Below are 22119 nucleotides of genomic sequence, written 5' to 3'. Positions count from 1 at the left end.
GCGTACCCAAATTTAGTTTGGACTTTGAAACAAAAGTGAAAGTGAAATGAATATGCTTTAAAACCTTTTAGCACAAATGTTCAGGTAATTCTAAGCCTTTAGAATTAATTCAGTTAGGCCTAGATGACATGAGTTCAACCAAAATCACTGTGGTAAAAGATGGTTTATAACTTCCGTAGATGATTGTACGAGGTACTGTCTTGTATACTTGCTTAGGGATAGGTATGATGCCTTGGAAGCCTTAAGATGTATAAACTTGAAGTTCAAAACCAATTAGAAGCCTTGAACATAACAACTGTATCCTTAAGAAGATGATAATTGTCATGTTGATTAGTTCAGGATTACCTGCGGCCTTGTGGGGGGAGGAAGTCATGTTAACTAGTATATCCTGAATAGAGTACCCTTAAGGATCAGATAAAACTCCATATGATTTATGGATAGGTAGATGACCTTCTTATGAATGCGTCGAAGTGTGGAGGTGTTTGACTAAGTTTTCCATTCGTCTTCCTAAAAGAAGTAGATAGAAACCAAAAATGTTGATTGTGTCTTCATATAAGGTATGCTGAGTATACTTCTACATATAGATTTTTGGTTGTATGTTCTGATTTTTTCTGACTTTGGTGTGATTACTATTACATAATCTAGGGATGCTGAGTTCTTTGAAGATGTTTATTCTTAAACCTGTACCTCATTAGAGATGTGTTGTTGATCCCTAGATTTATTTTCAAACAGTCAGAACTTATCTTAAAGGAAGATGAAGTTACGGTTGAGCTTAAGAGAAAAAAATAATAATTAGACTTGAGACTTCTTATGAAGCCTACTTCATAACATGCCTAGCTTAGTCTAAGCCTCGTACTTGTAAAGAAGCCTTGATAGCTACTGAAACCCCATTCTGGTAAGAAGCTTCATTTAGTGAAATGGACTCAGTCCGTCGGAACCTGACTTGGGAGGTTTATAGTTTACCTCCAGAGAGTAAGACCATGAGATGTAAATGAGTCTTTAAGAGGAAACATTAGGTATACGGAACTGTAGAAAAATATTAGGCTAAGTTGGTAGCTAAAGGCTATAAACTAAAAGAAGGTGTATATTTCCTTGATTCTTATTCACATGTGACGAGATTTACTTACGTTGAGATGCTAATTGTTATTGCTGTCATAAAAAAATTAGAGATACATCAGATGGATGTTAAGACAGCTTTTCTAAAATCGTGAATTAGATAAAGAAATTTACATAGACCAACCTGAGGACTTTGTAGTGAAAGGTTATGATGACAAAGTTTGTAAGTTGAACAAAATTTTGTATGGTTTATAAAATAAGCACGTAAACAGTGACATGGAAAATTTGATCATGTGATAATGTGTAGTGGATTTAAGTTAATGAATCTGACAAGTATATTTACAAGTAACTTGTTAAGGATGCATGTGTGATTGTATGCTTGTATGTTTATGATATGCTTATACTTGATACAAACATAGATGTGATTAATTCCACTAAAAACATGCGCTGAATGAGAACGTTGACTTGAAAGACTTAGGCCCTGTTGATGTAATCTTATGGATGAGGATTAGAAAATAATCTAACATATGTAGTCTTAGTCATTCTCATTATTTTGAATTTGTGCTTAAGAGATACAATCAGTGTGATTGTAAGCCTTCTTGTACTCCATACGATTATTCTTGTAGACTCAAGAAAAAAGGGTAATGGAGTATCTTAACTTGAATACTCAAGAGTTATAGGATGTCTGATGAATTTAATGAACCGTAAGAGTCCAGACATTGCCTATATTGTGAGTAAGTTAAGTAGATATAATTATAGTCCAGAGCAATAACATTCAGATGCACTGAGTAGAGTATTATGGTACCTAAAATACTCTATTACCTTTTATTTGATTTATCAAAGGTATCTTGCTGTCCTTGTGATGTAAACTGGATAGTTGACTCAGAGGAGTCTAAGTCTATGAGTAGATATGTTTCACTCTAGCATCAGGGTTTGTTTTTGGAAGATTTACAAACAAACATATATTGCTCAATTCATTATGGAATCTGAGAGTATTGAGTTAGATAAAGCACGAGAGGGGGCCGAGTGCCTAAGATGTTTTTTAGAAGACATTCCTCTCTGGCATAGGCCTGTGCCAGCTATATATATACATTGTGTTAGCCAAGATATAATATCTAAAGCTGAAAATAACTAATCTCAATCGGCGTTATTTCCATTAATTGGATAAAGTCCAAGGAGAATATCGGGCAATCTTTGACGAAAGGTTTATCCCAAGAGATAGTTAGAAATGCATCGAGGGGAAGGGGCTTAAGCTCATAGATTAAACTTGCCATGAAGGATACTCAACCTTGCTGACTGGAGATCCCAAGATCAAGGTTTCGAATGAGACAACTAATTTATGGTGGGTAAAGGTAAACACTATCAGAGAATTTTATTCTCTGTCCCTTCCCTATGGTGTAGACGTGATAGTGTGACTGTATGTGAAGGATGACTTTTAAGAAGTCTTAATGAGTTCTATAGTTTCAATTTAAGATTGAAGTGGGGTGTAGCAGTAACACTCTTTATGGAAACTCACCTATCTGAATGAGGAAGTGGGCCGCTTCCTATGAGAATATGAGCTTTGATTCTCTAGAGCATTCTGAGAAACAGGATATGTCCAGGGCCAAATTGGACAAAACGGCACGAGCTTGGCCGCAATCTTGGAGATATCACCCGTGGTTGTTATCACGAATTACATCAAATGCTAGCAGTTCAAGACATAGTTCATTGTCTCTAGCAAGTAATTCCGGTAATATCTCACTAAGCAAAGGTTCAAGACCTCATGGACACCTCTGCCTAAAATGGTATTTCCTGCGCTTTTTATGTGATTTTCGTTTTGATGGTTTTGGTATTACTGGAACTTAGGACCAAAAGGTCACTAAGGGTTCACTAGTTCATGCTTTTTCACTTTGGTGAAAGATACCTATAGTCTCACCATGTGAGAACTAAAGATGAAAGCTCTCAATACTATTATGATTTATGCAACCCATAGTATGACCCTGGGGTCAACACACCTTTGTGTGAGGGAGAGGACGTAGAAATGACTAGTATGATCTCAACACTTGCACGATCAGTCTGTTTGGATCGTGAGGTTGGGATGTTGATTTTACCAAGATCTATCTGTGTTTTCATGTTTTATTGAGTTTTCATTCATGTGGGGGAGTGTTGGAAAACGATTAATAAAAAAATATTTTTTAAAGTTTTAATAAAAAATTATAATTTATTGTTTTATTTTGTGAATGAAACTTTTTAGTCCCACATCGTGGAGTTTCCAATTTTTAGTAGTTTTAAGAAACTATATAAACCTTTTAGTCCCACATCGGTGAGTTTTTCTTCTTAAGTTGTATTTGTCAATTATATAAATAAATTCACTATTTTTGTAAAATCTAGGGGAAAGGGGTTGCTCTATATTTTAGAGGGACCCCTAAGGAAAAATATTTTTATTGCATTTCTTAAGAGTTCGCGATTTTCCTTAACGGTTTTTCGGAGTTGCCAAGCTCAAGTTGAGCATCTACTACATATGCTAGTAGTAGGTGTAGTAGGGTGTTTTATCCTGGAGATATCCATCCTGTGAGGGCTATAGCATCACTCTTGAGTGTAGCCGGGCGCTAATGTCTTAAGGGCAACGTGTTGAACACGCGACTCACTCTGTTTTTTCCAAAATTTTTCCTTGTTGCTGTTGTGGAGATATGAGAAGCTCATTCGTTTCGTCAATCGATCAATTCCATTATAAATGAGATAAGTATTAATAACATTTGCTTATTTGATTTTTTTTTTTAATTTTAATTATTGCACCCAACACTTTTTACTTACCATTCAGTGTTGGGTCTGATTCTTAATGTTGATACCTTTCTTTTGGTTTTAAATCATTGTTTTAGAGATGAATTTTGGGTATGGTTTTAAATTAACATCATTTAGTAATAGTGAATCAGTGATGAACACAGAGTCTCCAAGCTTTGGTTTCCTGTCACCTTTGCATTTGTAGTTGTAAGGTACTTCCGATGGAAACAGGCAAATCTATATACGCTCACAAATGGGTTTACAATGTGAGAATACATATACATAAAAATTAACTTAACAATGGCGTGTTTCCTGTTTGATGGCAGGAGATGAACAATTTTATGCTATAGGGTCGGAGAAGAAAATACGCATTGAGGACGTTTATCTCCATTGGATTTAACGATTCATGTTCAGCGATCTTATACGCATCTTGACGTAATTTAATTGTGCGATTTTATCTTTTGCGTGTTTTTAATAAGGAGGATCCATAATGTTAAGTTAATCTTGATTTGTGAGTGTTTCTCCTAACAATTCTAGATGCAGATGCTACAATGGAAGTTTGTTTGTAACATCATCATGTATATGTTAAGTAATCCTTGCACATATTTTGTTGTTCCATACGTCATCAACTAGGAGCTAATGGATCCACATATTTGATCCATTATCTTTACACCTGTCTCTTCTCAACTCTCTCTTCTAGGTTGAAATTACATCATGAAAACCCATAGTAATATTATATATGTGGTATTTTTCTGATTCTTAAGCTGTTCTTGCTTTTTTATGTTATACTTTTCCCAGATGTTACACAAGATGGGAAATTCACGGGGATCATACTTCGAGGAACAATCATCCAAGCTCACCTGGTGCTGCAAATTATATAGTGGGTGCCCACAGTAGTGTTGTCACAAATTATGAGGTTTGGTTTACTCGATTGATTTTTATTTTTATTTTCCAATTTTGAATATGAACTGTACGCTGACGTTCTCTTTCTTTTGATATACATTAATAGGTATTAAAAACAACTTTAGTCTGACTTTGAATTAGTAACACACTGAAGTAATTTAAAATCATACAAAACACATCTTTGATCAGGTAAATGATAAGAAGGTAACTATGCTTATCTTTGAGTAGGAAATAGATTAAGAAACGAGTGATATAAATGCACTATACATAGTGGTAAGTTGGTTAGATTTTAACTTGACTGCTTAGTTTCTAATGCTGATCTAATTGGTGGGCATGTTTTGTTTTTTTTAGTCAGGAGTGAAGGGAGTTGAGGTGGATTTGAGTAATCAAGTTGTAGTAGTGCAGTAGTTGTCGGTTCTTCTCATGGTCATGTAGATGTTAGACACACTTTTGTGTCTGAATTGTCCTCAGTGTTTCTATTGTTAGTGTTTGATTTGGTATTTATTATGGTATTTTTATGTTTGTGTAGGTGTTTTTGGAGAAATACACTTGTGTGGAAAAAGTTGATCAAAAAGTGATATTTGGACCCCGGAGGACATTTGCTATACGGACCCCAGATTTGGCTAAGGGGCATCCAGGGTATGCATAGCCCAAATTCATCCTCAGCACCCAATTATTAAGGGGCACACTACCTGCTATTTGCACCCCCAGAGCGCCACCTGCTATTCGCACCCCTGGTTTGGTTAGGGGGACACCTTCTTCTTCGTTTAAAAAAAAAATTTGGTGGGAAAACTTTGTAATGGACTGGCAGATTTTTAATCAAGATTTTGACGATGTTCTACAGAGATTAAATGGCTGAAACTTCGTGGGTAGTTGTGATTTTTCGTAACAGGCCTGTTATGGGTGTTCGTTTGGATCAGAATTGGCTGAATCATGTCACAGAGCAAAACAGGGGAGTACGTGAAAAGGGGGAAGATTTTCACGCGTCTGCTGTTGCTGGGAGAGTTTGGAACGTGCTGGGAAAATGCTAGAGGCGTGTAAGAGTTAAACAAGGAGAGTTTGCAGCTGTAAAACGCGTAAGAATCTAAAACATGAAAGAAAATATCCGAAAATATTTTCTTTCACTGCCGAGAATTTGTGAAGTTATGGATGAGATTCGATGCATCTTTCGGGTATAAATAGAGTCCCTTGGGTCATATAAGGGTTACAGAGTGATCGGGGGAGAGACCAGAGCAAAGAAACGTGAGTTTGAGAGAATTGCTGCTGCTGTCATTGAAGAAGATACGAGGAACATAAGACGACAAGGAGCAGTCTTAATTGCTACAGTAATTGCGACACACATTTGACAGTCGTACAAGCTACAATGACAACGACAGTTCCCTTTTATCGTTCTCTGTAAAAGTGTTTTGCAACAATTAAAAATGTTGCAAATACCCTATTTTCATTATTTTCTCTTCATTTCATCTTTGTAAACAATTTTTGAAACAATGAACAAATATTTGAGCGTATTTGCACAATGATGAGCTAAACCCATCCTCTGGGGCGAAGGAGGAAGCTATTTCACCAATGAAAAGTGGTAATCTCTAATTTATGCAATTATTATATGATTATTTACCTAGATAAATAAATTGAAAAAATGGTTTTTGTTAAACAATTGTCAATTTCAATTGATGGAGCATGCTAGCCTAGGGTTTTGATGTCCCATACTTTCGATCTACAATTGTTATTTCTAAAAAATCAACTATTGCAATATTAAGAATCAATTTGAATGCATAATTTGCATGATTATAATTAGAGAATATAAATCACTTTGATATTGGTAAATAGTGGATTCCATAACCCCAGTCTTCTCCATATTTTTCATATCACTATCATTTAAGTTTGCTATATTTTTAGTCTTAAAAATTAAATCTAAAATCTATTGCTTTCACAAATCTCAACGAACCTATTACTACAACTCAATTTGAAATCACATCAGTAAAGAAAATGTTTAGGCTTTGTCTGGAAGAGATGGGAAAGAAAGCTAGATTAGTTAGTCAAGGAATCCCTGTAGATGCTTTTTAAATTTGATCTTTTTATGCATACATTGTTGCATATAAAGAACTGAAACAAGAGTCGCCTAAATGGTGTGTTCTCTAACTCTTCTTCATTAATTTGTGCATTCATAAATGTAACATTCTTTAATAGTTTGTTTTCTTTGCTGTATCCAAGTATTAGAACTTCCACAAAAAAGTATTGAAGCTTAAACACTTTTGGAAAGCAAATGATTTCTTCTAGGAGGTTGAATTTACTACAAGTGTAACGTAGCAGAAGATAATTTCTTCCATATGCACTGCATTATTTCTTTGTTGTTGTTTAAAAATCTCGCTTGGAAAGTAACAAATATCAAAAGATCTAACCTAACTATAGAAATACAAAATATGCTGGTGTCTAGAACTCGATATGCACATATACTCCTTTAGTCCTCAACTACTAAATATCAGTTGTATGCAATGAGTGATGAGGTATGGAGACAACAATTAGAAATGACTTGTAGCAGGAAGTCCATTGACTGATAAGAATTCTAAACAAGCAATCAAATAGTTTTCATTTTTGGTTTTTTTAGCTTGAGTACTATTTTTATTCTATGACAATGCAAGGGTAATCACGTTATAAAAGGCTCTGTTGTGGTTTTAATTTAGGTTTCTTTAAATCTCTTATATTAAACATGCATTTATGTTTCAGTAAATTCATTAAAAATCGGGTTATTTCTATGCATCTATGTTTCAGTACTATTTCTCTAGACAACTGGGCCTGACTGTTGTATTCGCTCATCCACTCTGATGCCATATCCTTCTAAAGTCACTAAAATAAAGTAAGGTACAAATGGACAATATATCCAAATATTTACTCTGAGTAGCTTTACTGTGCCGAGCCATTAAAGTGACTAATCAATATATTGATTTCTCCATAAAAATGGGCCATTAAATTAAGGTTGTCGTGTCTCAAAAAACAGTATCTTATTTTTCCTTTTTTTTCCACAAAATCTTTATTATTATCTTTTTTCCCTTTTTCTTTCGACATTTAGTCTTTCATATTCACCGCTTCTTACTTTCTTAAGATTCGTATGTGTTTGGGGTTTGTTTTGCTTCGAATAGTGATTTGTTTAAATTGTTCATTATTTTGTTTTATTTGCAGGTACGATTTTACTGTAAAAATGAGATGTAATACCTAACCGTATTCGCTTGATCGATTCTGGTGATCCCAAAGATTTTCCGGCGACCCAATTTTGTGCAGAAGCTTGGCAACACCAAACAAAAAATGCATCGGAATGGGGGCGAGGCGTAGCCGAGCCACACCAAATAAAAAATTGCATCGGGACGTGGGTAAGGCGAAGCCGAGCCACACCTAATTAAAAATGCATCGCGATAGGACGAGACGAAGCCAAACCACACCAAATTAAATCAGGACGGGGCAAGGATGAAGCATAGCTTTATCAAATCAAATCGGGACGGAGCTAGGCGAGGCGAAGCCGAAGCGAGCTTTACCAAATCATATCAGGACGGACAGAGGCGAGGAGAAGCCAAAACCGACCTTTACCAAATCAAAAATATGGTTCAAAGAAAAAGATGATGCCCGATACGTAGCAGCCATGGTATCATCAGATATAGTGTAGAAGGCATTTTTCTTCATGGCAGATAAATGAAGTATTCTTCATTCTATCTATTTTGGTGGTAGCAACATAGCATAAACAAATAACATTTTCTGTAAATGCAAATGAATAGTTTATCGTCTTTAATACCAAACATTTGAATTGCTCACCTCTTTTTTCATTTCGTATTCTTCTTAATTGTATATGTACAAAGCCAAGGTTTAGCGCATCGCCCAACCACACCAAATTCAAGGTTTACTGCATCAAAATCATGCGACACCAAAATCAAAATTTCACCAGGACGAGGTAACACGAAGCCACGGGACACCAAATCAAAAATGCATCTGGGCGAGGCGAAGCCGAGCCACACCAAATCAAATTGGGATGGGACAAACGTGGCGAAGCCGAAACCGAGCTTTACCAAATCAGAAATATGGTTATAAGAAAAAGATGCCCGATGCGGAGCAGACATGGACCAAATGATGATGGATGGTTTTGGGGTCGCCCGGTGCGTAGCACGGGAAAAAAATATAGTATTTTCTTCAAAAAGAAAAGAAGAAAATAACTAAAATCCACGTATATTTTAAATTGGTATATTCGTGCAATCCCACCAAGTCAAAAATTCTTCTAAATGATTTTAGGGTTATTAAATACCCCCGTGTAATTTCTCTCTAATTTTTTTTTTAATAATTGCATGCTTACGAAAACAAAAAAACAAGTCAACAATATATTTTGACGAGGCTTCGCCCACCTCGCGTAATTAAAATCCTAAGTCATATAAAACCCCACGTCGCACGGTGACTGAAACTCCCCCTTACATTAAAAATGAACACCACCCACCTCACCAAATTGCTCCAAAATTCTATCTCCTCATCAAATTGCAGAGAAATTTTCTATTTTGACTTCAAATTTCCGCCAAATGTTATATGTAAAAAGATTAAAAAAAACTGCCGCAAAAAAAAAAAAAAACTAAAACCGCAAAAAGAAAACTTTAACTACGAATAATCGAATTTCTTCTCTCTCACCTCTCGGTACGAACCCTATTCTTTTATTTAATTTTCTGTTGATTATTCGTTAATGAATGAACGAGTTTTGATATTGTAAACCCTAACAAATTTTTTCTTTATTGATATTAGGTTTTCAATAGAATCTTTCTATCTCTATTTTAAAAAGAAACTGTTGAAAATATGTTCAGGGTTTGGAATGATAGAGGTAATCTTCTCATTAATGATTAAACCGTGATTAATATTGGTTCAATTTCTGGATGTTCTATCGGTTTTGTTCTTACCAAGAAAAGCAGGAGTGTTGGGACTTCTTACCAAGAAAAGCAGGAGTGTTCGGAATAGTCCTGACCTATACTTAAACCTAACCGGAAGTTCTCTCTTCATTCACAGTTTACGCCTCTCCCCGATCTCTTCTCTCCCTCCTTTTCTTTTCAGAACCCTAATATTCTGTGTTTTTTTTTAATTTAATTAACTATACATTTCTGTTTTGTTATCTTTTGTATGTTTTGCAGGGATTTACTCTAAACTTTTACTTCCCGTCATACGGTGAGTCGAGCTAAAACTAATGGTGTGTAGAATCATTTAAACTGTGAAAAGTAATCAACTATTCTCTACCACCTCCACCTCCCATCTCTGGGACGTTTACATTGCCTGATAAACTAATGGCATGTAGAATCGCTAAAACTATTCTGAACTATAATATTACGATCCCTTGATGAATTGCCGGTATGATTTTGATTTTCAGTGTACCTTGAATTCATTATGATTTACATTTTATAACTTAGTTTAGTTTTGTATTGATCATTTAGGGTTGTACGTAATCTCTTATCACTATCACTACGAGTATGTTTTTGATTCAATGGATATATTTTATGCTTTTTACTTAGCATTCAGTGTTGGATCGGATTCTTAATGTTGATACCGTTCTTTTGGTTTTAGATCATTGTTTTAGAGATGAATTTTGGGGTATGGTTTTAAATTAACATCATTTAATAATAGTGAATTAGTGATGAACACAGAGTCTCCAAGCTTTGGTTTCCTGTCACCTGTGCATTTGTAGTTGTAAGGCATTTCCGATGGAAACAGGCAAATCTATATATGCTCACAAATGGGTTTACAATGTGAGAATACATATATATAAAAATTAACTTAACAATAGCGTGTTTCCTGTTTGATGGCAGGAGATGAACAATTTTATGCTTTAGGGTCGGAAAAGAAAATACGTATTGAGGACGTTCGTCTCCTGCCATTGGATTTAACGATTCATGTTCAGTGATCTTACATGCATCTTGAGGTAATTTAATTGTGCAATTTTATTTTTTGCGTCATTTTAATATGGAGGATCCATAATGTGAAGTTAATCTTGATTTGTGAGTGTTTCTCCTAACAATTCTAGATACAGATGTTACAATGGAAGTTTGTTGGTGACATCATTATGTATACGTTAAGTAATCCTTGCACATATTTTGTTGTTCCATACATCATCAACTAGGAGCTAATGGATCCACATATTTGATCCATTATCTCTACACCCGTCTCTGCTCAATTCTCTCTTCTAGGTTGAACTTACATCATGAAAACCCATGGTAATATTAAATATGTGGTATTTTTCTGATTCTTAAGCTGTTCTTGCTTTTTTATGTTATACTTTTCCTAGATGTTACACAAGATGGGAAACTCACGGGGATCCTACTCTGAGGAACAATCATCCAAGCTCATCTGGTGCTGCAAATTATATAGTAGGTGCCCATAGTAGTGTTGTCACAAATTATGAGGTTTGGTTTACTCGATTGATTTTTCATTTTTTTTTCCAACTTTGAATATGAACTGTACGTTGACTTTCTCTTTCTTTTGATATACATTAATAGGTCTTAAAAACAACTTTAGTCTGATTTTGAATCAGTAACAGATACTGAATCAATTTCAAAGCATACAAAACATATCTTTGATCAGGTAAATGATAAGAAAGTAATTATGCTTATCTTTGAGTAGGAAATAGATTAAGAAATGAGTGATATAAATGCAGTGTACATAGTGATAAGTTGGTTAGATTTTAACTTGACTGCTTAGTTTGTAATGGTGATCTAATTGGTGGGCATGTTTTGTTTTTTTAGTCAGGAGTGAAGGGAGTGGAGGTGGATTTGAGTAATCAAGTTGTAGCAGTGCAGTAGTTGTCGGTTCTTCTCATGGTCATGTAAAGAAAATGTTTAGGCTTTGTGTGCAAGAGAAGGAAAGAAAGCTAGATTAGTTAGTCAACGGATCCTTGTAGATTCTTTTTAAATTTGATCTTTTTATGCATACATTGTTGCATATAAAGAACTGAAACAAGAGTTGTCTAAATGGTGTGTTCTCTAACTCTACTGCATTGATTTGTGCATTCATAAATGTAACATTTTTTAAAAGTTTGTTTTCTTTGCTGTGTCCAGGTATTATAACTTCCACAAAAAAAGTATTGAAGCTTAAACACTTTTGGAAAGCAGGTGATTTCTTCTAGGAGGTTGAATTTACTACAAGTGTAACGTAGCAGAAGATAATTTCTTCCATATGCACTGCATTATTTCTTTGTTGTTGTTTAAAAATCTCGCTTAGAAAGTAACAAATATCAAAAGACCTAACCTAACTATAGAAATAAAAAATATGTTGGTGTCTAGAACTCGATATGCACATACACTCCTTTAGGCCTTAACTACTAAATACCGTATTCTTTCCTCAGTTTTATGCAATGAGTGAGGAGGTAGGGAGACAACAATTAGAAATGACTTGCAGCAGGAAGTCCATTGACTGATAAGAATTCATAACAAGCAATTAAATAGTTTTCATTTTTGGTTTGTTTAATTCGAGTAGTATTTCTATTCTATGACAGTGCAAGGGTAATTACGTTATAAAAGGCTCTGTTTTGGTTTTAATTTAGGTTTCTTTAAATCTCTTATATTAAACATGCATCAGTAAATTCATTAAAGATTGGGTTATTTCTATGCATCTATGTTTCAGTACTATTTCTCTAGACAACTGGGCCTGACTGTTGTATTCGCTCATCCACTCTGGTACCGTATCCTTCTAAAGTCACTAAAATAAAGTAAGATACAAATGTACAATATCTCCAAATATTTATTCTGAGTAGCTTTACTGTGCCGAGCCATTAAAGTGACTAATCAATATATTGATTTCGCCATAAAAATGGGCCATTAAATTAAGGTTGTCGTGTCTCAAAAAACAGTATCTTATTTTTCCTTTTTTTTCCACAAAATCTTTATTATTATCTTTTTTCCCTTTTTCTTTCGACATTTAGTCTTTCATATTCACCGCTTCTTACTTTCTTAAGATTCGTATGTGTTTGGGGTTTGTTTTGCTTCGAATAGTGATTTGTTTAAATTGTTCATTATTTTGTTTTATTTGCAGGTACGATTTTACTGTAAAAATGAGATGTAATACCTAACCGTATTCGCTTGATCGATTCTGGTGATCCCAAAGATTTTCCGGCGACCCAATTTTGTGCAGAAGCTTGGCAACACCAAACAAAAAATGCATCGGAATGGGGGCGAGGCGTAGCCGAGCCACACCAAATAAAAAATTGCATCGGGACGTGGGTAAGGCGAAGCCGAGCCACACCTAATTAAAAATGCATCGCGATAGGACGAGACGAAGCCAAACCACACCAAATTAAATCAGGACGGGGCAAGGATGAAGCATAGCTTTATCAAATCAAATCGGGACGGAGCTAGGCGAGGCGAAGCCGAAGCGAGCTTTACCAAATCATATCAGGACGGACAGAGGCGAGGAGAAGCCAAAACCGACCTTTACCAAATCAAAAATATGGTTCAAAGAAAAAGATGATGCCCGATACGTAGCAGCCATGGTATCATCAGATATAGTGTAGAAGGCATTTTTCTTCATGGCAGATAAATGAAGTATTCTTCATTCTATCTATTTTGGTGGTAGCAACATAGCATAAACAAATAACATTTTCTGTAAATGCAAATGAATAGTTTATCGTCTTTAATACCAAACATTTGAATTGCTCACCTCTTTTTTCATTTCGTATTCTTCTTAATTGTATATGTACAAAGCCAAGGTTTAGCGCATCGCCCAACCACACCAAATTCAAGGTTTACTGCATCAAAATCATGCGACACCAAAATCAAAATTTCACCAGGACGAGGTAACACGAAGCCACGGGACACCAAATCAAAAATGCATCTGGGCGAGGCGAAGCCGAGCCACACCAAATCAAATTGGGATGGGACAAACGTGGCGAAGCCGAAACCGAGCTTTACCAAATCAGAAATATGGTTATAAGAAAAAGATGCCCGATGCGGAGCAGACATGGACCAAATGATGATGGATGGTTTTGGGGTCGCCCGGTGCGTAGCACGGGAAAAAAATATAGTATTTTCTTCAAAAAGAAAAGAAGAAAATAACTAAAATCCACGTATATTTTAAATTGGTATATTCGTGCAATCCCACCAAGTCAAAAATTCTTCTAAATGATTTTAGGGTTATTAAATACCCCCGTGTAATTTCTCTCTAATTTTTTTTTTAATAATTGCATGCTTACGAAAACAAAAAAACAAGTCAACAATATATTTTGACGAGGCTTCGCCCACCTCGCGTAATTAAAATCCTAAGTCATATAAAACCCCACGTCGCACGGTGACTGAAACTCCCCCTTACATTAAAAATGAACACCACCCACCTCACCAAATTGCTCCAAAATTCTATCTCCTCATCAAATATAAAAAATATTTGAAAATGGGCACGATGAAATTGGTTACATCCTGCCTATTTTTACATTTTTGTCCATTTAAACAGTATCAAAATCTAACTGTCCATTTCACCCAGGAATTGTTGATTTTGGTCTTTTTAACCAATTTTATGTTAAATTAAGGTTACCGTGTCTCAAAAAAGAGTATCTTATTTTTCATTTTTTTCTTCGCAAAATCCTTATCATTATCACCTTTTTTTTCTTTTGATATTTAGTCTTTCATATTCACTGTTTCTTATTTTCTTAAGATTTCTTATGTGTTTGGGGTTTGTTTTGCTTCGACTAGTGATTTGTTTAAATTGTTCATTATTTTGTTTTATTTGTAGGTACGATTTTAATGTAAAGAGGAGATGTAATACCTAACCGTATCCGCTTGGTCGGATTCTGGTGATCCCAAAGATTTTCGAGTGACCCAATTTTGTCCAGAAGCTTGGCAACACCAAACAAAAAATGCATCGGGATGGGGGCGAGGCGTAACCGAGACACACCAAATAAAAAATACATCGGGACGTGGGCGAGGTGAAGCCGAGCCACACCTAATTAAAAATGCATCGCGACCGGACGAGGCGAAGCCGAGCCAAACCAAATCAAATCAGGACGGGCAAGGCCGAAGCATATCTTTCTCAAATCAAATCGGGACCGGACGGAGCGAGACGAGGTGAAGTCGAAGACGAGCTTTACCAAACCATATCAGGATGGAGAGAGGTGAGGCGAAACCAAAGCCGACCTTTACCAAATCAAAAATATGGTTCAAAGAATAAGATGATGCCCGATAAGTAGCATATATGGTATCATCAGACATAGTGTAGAAGGAATTTTCTTCATGGCAGATAAATGAAGCATTCTTCATGCTATCTATTTTGGCGGTAGAAATATAGCATAAAACAAATAACATTTTTTATAAATGCAAATGAATTGTTTATCGTCTTTAATACCAAACATTTGGATTGTTCATCTCTTTTCTCATTTCGTATTCTGCTTAATTGTATATGTATAAAGCCCAGGTTTAGCGTATCGCCCAGCCACACCAAATTCAAGGTTTACTGCCTTAAAATCACGCGACACCAAAATCAAAATTTCACCAGGACGAGGTAAGGCGAAGCCGCGCGACACCAAATCAAAAATGTATCTGGGCGAAGCGATGCCGAACCACACCAAATCAAATCGGATCGGGATGAACGAGGCGAAGCCGAAGCCGAGCTTTACCAAATCAAAAATATGGTTATAAGAAAAGATGCCTGATGCGTAGCAGGCATGGACCAAATGATGATGGATGGTTTTGGGGTCCGCCCGGTGCGTAGCACGGGCACAAAATCTTGTATTTTCTGCGAAAATAAAAGGGAAAAACTAAATAAAATCTACATATTTTTTGAATTGGTATATTCGTGCAATCCCACCAAGTCGAAAATTCTTTTAAATGACTTTAGGGGTATTAAATATCCCTGTGTAATTTCCCTTCAATTGTTTTTCAATAATTGCATGCTTAAGAAAAAAAAAACAAGTCAACAATATATTTTCACGGGGCTTCGCCCACCTCGTGCAGACTAAATCAAAACTGATTGCCACGAGGCGGGGCGAACGCCCTCAAACCCCAAGTTAAAAGAAAAAAGATGCTCAGTATTTTCATCGTAGGGTTGGAAGTTTGGAAAAGGGATACTTAGTTCCCGGATAACTAGTGTACAACTATTACATGCACAAAATCATTGTATAACTTACGGGCACTCATGAAGGCACACAATGCTATTGTATTTTTAGTAGGTCTAGCTAGGTACTCTTGTCGTTTTAGTAGACGCTGACAAGTTGGCTCGCTCCTGTCACCGATCCTTTTAATGTGGAATATTTTCTATTTTGTAGCTGGTCTAGTAGCTTTCTGATTTTAGGTTCTATGTTATTTTAAGATTTTCTTTTCCTAGCTCCAATCAGTACCCTAAACTAGTTTTACTTGCAGTACAAGGAATTATTAAGCCTATATAAGAAGGCACTAAAAAGGCCTTGGTATTATAAACAAAGCATTCAACTTGCTAATCAAAGTTGTTTCCCAGTTCGGTTTCATTAACCTTATAGTCCTTATACGTTTTTTCGCTATTGAAGCATTACATTTTTGATCAAATCTTATACGTTTTTTTCGCTATTGAAGCATTGTATCTTTGATCGAATCTTATACGTTTTTCGCTGGGATAGTTGACTGTTTGTGTGGGTGCTTATTATAGAAGAATAGTATATCCCATCTAAAATTTAGGAGCCTAAAGAGTTGTTTAGAATTATTTGAAACCTAGAATACCTTCATCTTTTTCTCCGTTTGACGGTTATTTTTCCTATATTTATTTTAATCTTTCTTATCCCCAAGAGTCAAGACTATAAAATTATATGATTTTGTTTATTTTATATTTAATTAATTAATTTGGCCGCACTGTTAAACAAACACCGTGATAGTCTTGGAAAGTTTGGTTTGTTGATAGCTTCGCTTTTAATTTGTCGAAAACCATAGTGCCCTTATTCAATATAAAAACGCCACAACCAACGACAGTATCATGGAGAACCTTCACACAGATGTAGTAGAGAACATACTTTCTCGATTACCAATTGATAAAGCTTTACAAGCCAAACGTGTATGCAACACATGGAGGTATCTCGTTCGTAGCAAGACTGATAGGGTGGGTTTGCTTGTTGCTGTCTCATACTCTCATGATGAAAACAAACACAAACTTTATTATGGTGATCATCAGTATGATCATATTCATGGGAAGATGAAGTACACATATGATGCGCTCTATAAGATGGACGATGTCAAATTCATGGATGGCATGCTTGGGTCATGCAATGGTTTGGTCTGTTTCCAAAGACACTATCCATGTCCCGAAGAATCTTTTTTAATTTGCAATCCCATCACAGGAGAAGCTTTTTATGTTCCTAACCCTAATAACTGTACAGCATCCAGTGGGTTTGGTTATTGTCAATCAACCAACCAGTACAAAATTGTTAGAATGTCCTACCAAGTAGAAGCAAGGGAGTACCATGTCCAAGTCTATACACTCGGTGGTGCTGAGTGGAGAAACAAAGGATCCATCCAGACTTCCCTTTTGCATTCGACAGGTATTTATGCAAACGGAGCTCTTCGTAGCAGTAGTCAGCTGCCTGAAGATAATATGATCATAGCGTTTGATTTGGATAATGAGAAGTTCCAGTTTTATCCCATTGTCACGTTTTAATGATGTTAATTACCAACATCGCCCCAAGTTACTGGGAGGGAATAATCTGTATTTCGTGTATACATCCAATGATAAACCTTATTGCACGGATGTTTGGCCTTAAAGAGAAAAAATACTAACGCCACTATGGTTGTGACATGAAAGAAAACTACCACGACAAGAATTCGTGGCAATGGATCAAGGAGTTCAGTGTAAAGTGGGAAGAGCCGTACTGGAAAGATCTGATGCCCTTTGAGCCCATAACAATTACAAGGAACAATGAATTTCTATTGCGTTGCAAGTGCACGACTCTGTATTGTTATGACCTTAAAACTTCGACTCTGAACAAACTTTTTGATGGTTGTGCTACGGGCCGTGATATTATTAACGTAATTCCCCATGCAAACAGCATGGTTTCGTTGAAAAATCTTAAAGACCGTCAGGATTGTCAGTAACGCTCCTAAGACATGGAAATTACAACTAAGGTGCTACTTCTTTCTCTTTTTTCCTTTAAGAAAAATTCTTTTATCCTCGTAGACACAGCGCTTGTTTTTTCCTTTTCTTTTGTTAAGTGAATCATCAATTTACAAAAACAGTGCTATGCCTTGACTTCCTAGTGAGAGCATTTTCATTTTCTTTATTTGATGCTATAGCTAGTGTTCATTTTCCTAGGAGCACTACTTGTTGTACACAAACGGAACCTTTGGACTCGTGGAATGATGTTAGTTCACTTTTCAGGAGAAATGATGTCATTTCATCTTTTAGGAGAACTGAATAAGTGAGCACTATTTTAGCTTAAGTAAGAAAAGTTATGGGAGGATTGTTTATAGGTGCAACGAATAATGCAGTCACACTTTCCATGCCTGTCTATTAGTTTTCTACCATCAAAGATATATAGTTTATAGACCAATACTCTTTTTCCGTAAGTGTGCCTTTCATGTCGTTCTTACTTTTTGCTGTCAAGATTTGTGTAGGAAACTAAGTTCTCTCATGGTTCTGGCTAATAGGCTTTTTTTCCAATAATGGTGGATGGAGAAAAGTGGGCAATCACAGGAAGTAGTGGGGAAGCTAGTGGATTTAGGCCAGTGGTTTCGCTGAGAAGGAATGCTGCGCAATACTCGTATCCAGATTAGTGTGGCTGAAAAATTTTGTGCTCATAAAATCTGACTTGTACTGTATAAATTTAACAGAAAAAATCTGCAGCTGTACAAGGCTTAGAGCCTTAGACAAACCAATTTTTTCTTTCATTCTTTTCTGAATTTTTTTATGTGGACCATGGTTTTTCTTTTTGGCTCCTAGATATAACTGGGATGGTAAATCCCCGACTCAGCCTCTCCTTACGGTCTTAAATGTACATACTTTATTTTTCTTTATAACAATAACAATATATTAAAAAGGATTACAATTTAGTTAATATATCCAAATACTTTAAAATTATTGTTCAGTCTTTATTTTATTTTCCATCTTGACTACGTCAAAATATCATGGAGACCGGAGAAAATGTCTATGTTGACTAAGTACGTATTAAATGCTAGATTGTTACCAAAATTAAATATAACCAAATATAAAATCGACATATAACCTAAGTTAGTGGAGAAATATTTATTTTTATCTTTTTTTAAACATTTCCAAAAATTATGATATTATACATAGTATGTATTTAGCCATGTACAAAACCGAACATAGACCCAGAACAACCGATAACCATTGGTTATAACCGATTACCAATGAACGTGGATTACAGTGAGTAACAGTCATTGATCGAAACTCTTTTAACCTTAAGTATAAGAGGCCTCTACTTTTTATTCACTTCGCACTCTTAGTTCTTTTGTTCTTTCTTTGTGTTTTTCTCCATCACTCCATTAGCAGTCAAGAACACCAGTACTAACATCAACACCATCACTTTAGAACTGATTACCAGTCTACCATCACCTTAATCTCCTCCTCCTCCTCCTCTATCGATTTAACCCATCACCAGTTCACCTCCAGTTGAATCCTTGAACTATCACCACCACACCTGTAAAAGAAATCACATAATAGGGTTTTATGAAATAAAAAAAAATTAGGTTTTTTTTGGGAATTAGGGTTAGTCATGTTGATTCAGAATTGTTTCAATTTATATACCGAATTGCATGTTTGGGGATAATATTCAATACTTATTTACCTGGCATTTCTAGGGGCCACTCAAAAGGATTTAGGGGCCAACAATAAAACAAAAAAGGTCACCCAAACGTAAAGTGTAGCCAGCCCTTATCTCGCGTAATTCGTAGTGGCAAAATTTCCCTTACATAGTCGGAAGATAATATAACATTTTTATCCTCCGAATACATTAATATATTCGGTAGATAAAATATTACCCAGATTCCCGATTGTAATCGATGCAGTATTAGAATGATTTTGCACTTGTAGTATTCGGAAGATATATCATTTGTAAAAATTTCCGAATGTGTGTTGGCAAACCTTCTATAATGGCCTTTGGAGCCACCTAGATCCATGTAATGGTTGGTTTTGAACCTGTCACATTCGGAAAATATATAATATACATAAACTCCATAATACAATGATGGCCCAAAAATCATAAATTTCGAAAAATCTAAATTTTCTAGTTCTGTACTTGTAGTATTCGGAAAATATATCATTTGAAAAAATCTCCGAATGTGTGTTGGCTAACCTTCTATAACAGCCTTTGGAACCACCTAGAGCCATGGCATGGTTGGTTTTGAGTCTGTCACATTCGGAAGATATGTAATATAATAAACTCCCGAATATACGATGGCCCAAAAATCAGAAATTTCGAAAAACATAAAATTTTCTAGTTTTGCACTTGTAGTATTCAGAAGATATATCATTTGTAAAAATCTCTGAATGTGTGTTGGCAAACCTTCTATAACGGCCTTTGGAACCACCTAGAGCCATGGCATGGTTGGTTTTGAACCTGTCACATTCGGAAGATATGTAAGATTCATAAACTCCCGAATATACGATGGCCCAAAAATCAGAAATTTCGAAAAACATAAAATTTTCTAGTTTTGCACTTGTAGTATTCGGAAGATATATCATTTGTAAAAATCTCCGAATGTGTGTGGGCAAACCTTCTATAAAGGCCTTTGGAACCTCCTAGAGCCATGGCATAGTTAGTTTTGAAACTGTCACATTCGGAAGATATGTAAGATACATAAACCCCTGAATATACGATGGCCCAAAAATCAGAAATTTCGAAAAACATAAAATTTTCTAGTTTTGCGCTTGTAGTGTTCGGAAGATTTATCATTTGTAAAAATCTCCGAATGTGTGTTGGCAAACCTTATATAAAGGCCTTTAGAACCATGTAGTGCCATGACATGGTTGGTTTTGAACCTGTCACATTCGGAAGATATGTAATATACATAAACTCCCGAATATACGATGACCCAAAAATCAGAAATTTCGAAAAACCTAAAACTTTCTAGTTTTGCACTTGTAGTATTCAGAAGATATATCATTTGCAAAAATCTCCGAATGTGTGTTAGCTAACCTTCTATACCGGCCTTTGGAACCATCTAGATCCATAGTTGACATTGGTTTTGAACTTGTAATAATCGGAAGATATTGCATTTGCATAAACTTCCGAATGATATATGGCCCCAAAGCTATTTCAGTTTCAACATTTTACAATCGGAAGAATAGATTATTATATTCTCTTCCGAATACATACTGGCCCCAAAATGGGATTTTGGCTAAATCACAATTTTGAGAACTTTTTAAAATATATATATCCGGTAGTTAGTGCATTTCCGATTATTGTGTCTCTACATCAATATATTCGGAAGTCAAAAAAGTCTTTAATCTACCGATTATATCTATTTTGTTCACAGGAAGATATGACCAACAATATTCAGAGATTAATCTATAACTCTACCCGAATACTGTCGATGTTCTTGAGAAATGAAGAACACGACTACATTCGGGAGTTAAAAATCATGTATATCTCCCGAATCTGGAAAAAAACGGGAAACCCTAACAAAAAAAAATCGATTCGTCGAATTAAAGTGACATAAACCCAAAAAATGATAGAATCTTATCTAATTGGGGCCATTTGAAGTTGCCGGAATGTTAGGCTATCAGATTTGCCACCACCAACTACATCTGTGGCTTCGCGTTCTTCGTCACTTTCAGCAACAATCTCTTTATTTCTTGCTAAAATTCCAACACTTGGATCGATACCGCGAGCAACGTTTTTAGTTTTAGCTCCTTAGGGTTCCTTACTCTTACCCATGGTTTAGGAAAAATTTTGATGAAATTATTTGACGAATCGACGATATTTTTATTTGACGATTCACGACGATGACAACGAATTGAAGAAGAAGAGTTGAAATGAAAAGAGTTGAAATAATATTTTGGTTTTTATTTTTATTTTTTCTTGAAAGGCATAAAAGTAACTTCAAATTCCTATAAGATGTCCCTTAGTTAGTGTCTTTGTATGAATATAAATCAATGGCCCCTAAATCCTTTTGAGTAGCCCCTAAAAATGCCAGACTTATTTAATTGCATGTTTCATTTTATAAATAAATTGAAGATCCACTTGATTTTTATTTTATGGGAGTTGCTAGAGAGTTGCTAGGATTATCATCCACTTCTCACCTGACTTCATCTCAGGTATAATCGTGTTTGCGAATTATATAAGAATTACTAAGTTTTGTTGAATTTGCTTTTCAATATGTAAAATGAACTCGATTGGCTTAGTTTCTACTGAGATGAGATCATACTAGTCCTGAATATGATATTTATAATTTTGATCTTAGTCATTGTTAGGGGAATTTAGGATCTTTCTAAATT

At 35.5% G+C, this 22119-nt stretch overlaps 1 protein-coding gene and 1 long non-coding RNA gene across 3 annotated transcripts; both read left to right on the top strand.

Moving 5' to 3' along the window:
* Positions 1–9230: 9230 nt before the first annotated feature.
* On the top strand, positions 9231–13356 carry LOC113338328. Of its 2 annotated transcripts, XR_003354727.1 has the most exons (9): positions 9231–9381; positions 9487–9562; positions 9867–9900; positions 10536–10648; positions 11012–11129; positions 11223–11307; positions 11469–11696; positions 11781–11834; positions 12754–13356. It is a non-coding gene; the product is annotated as an uncharacterized LOC113338328 (long non-coding RNA). The 2 variants fall into 2 exon arrangements; XR_003354726.1 differs by having other exon boundaries at positions 9487–9900.
* A 3291-nt stretch (positions 13357–16647) lies between these two features.
* Positions 16648–17325, top strand: LOC113338564 (F-box/kelch-repeat protein At3g23880-like). The gene has a single exon (XM_026583957.1). It carries the CDS (start codon positions 16648–16650, stop codon positions 17323–17325), a length of 678 nt encoding a protein of 225 aa, XP_026439742.1.
* The last annotated feature ends 4794 nt before the right edge of the window (positions 17326–22119 follow it).

This window comes from Papaver somniferum, unplaced genomic scaffold, assembly GCF_003573695.1.
Source record: "Papaver somniferum cultivar HN1 unplaced genomic scaffold, ASM357369v1 unplaced-scaffold_19, whole genome shotgun sequence".
In the NCBI taxonomy this organism is placed as follows: domain Eukaryota; kingdom Viridiplantae; phylum Streptophyta; class Magnoliopsida; order Ranunculales; family Papaveraceae; genus Papaver; species Papaver somniferum.
The sequence above is the reverse complement of the archived record's forward strand: the minus strand, read 5'-3'. Positions and strand labels throughout refer to the sequence as shown.

What these genes read in the sequence shown, in the direction of transcription:
- LOC113338564 (XM_026583957.1), top strand. Translation starts at nt 16,648, where the DNA reads ATGGAGAACCTTCACACAGATGTAGTAGAGAACATACTTTCTCGATTA.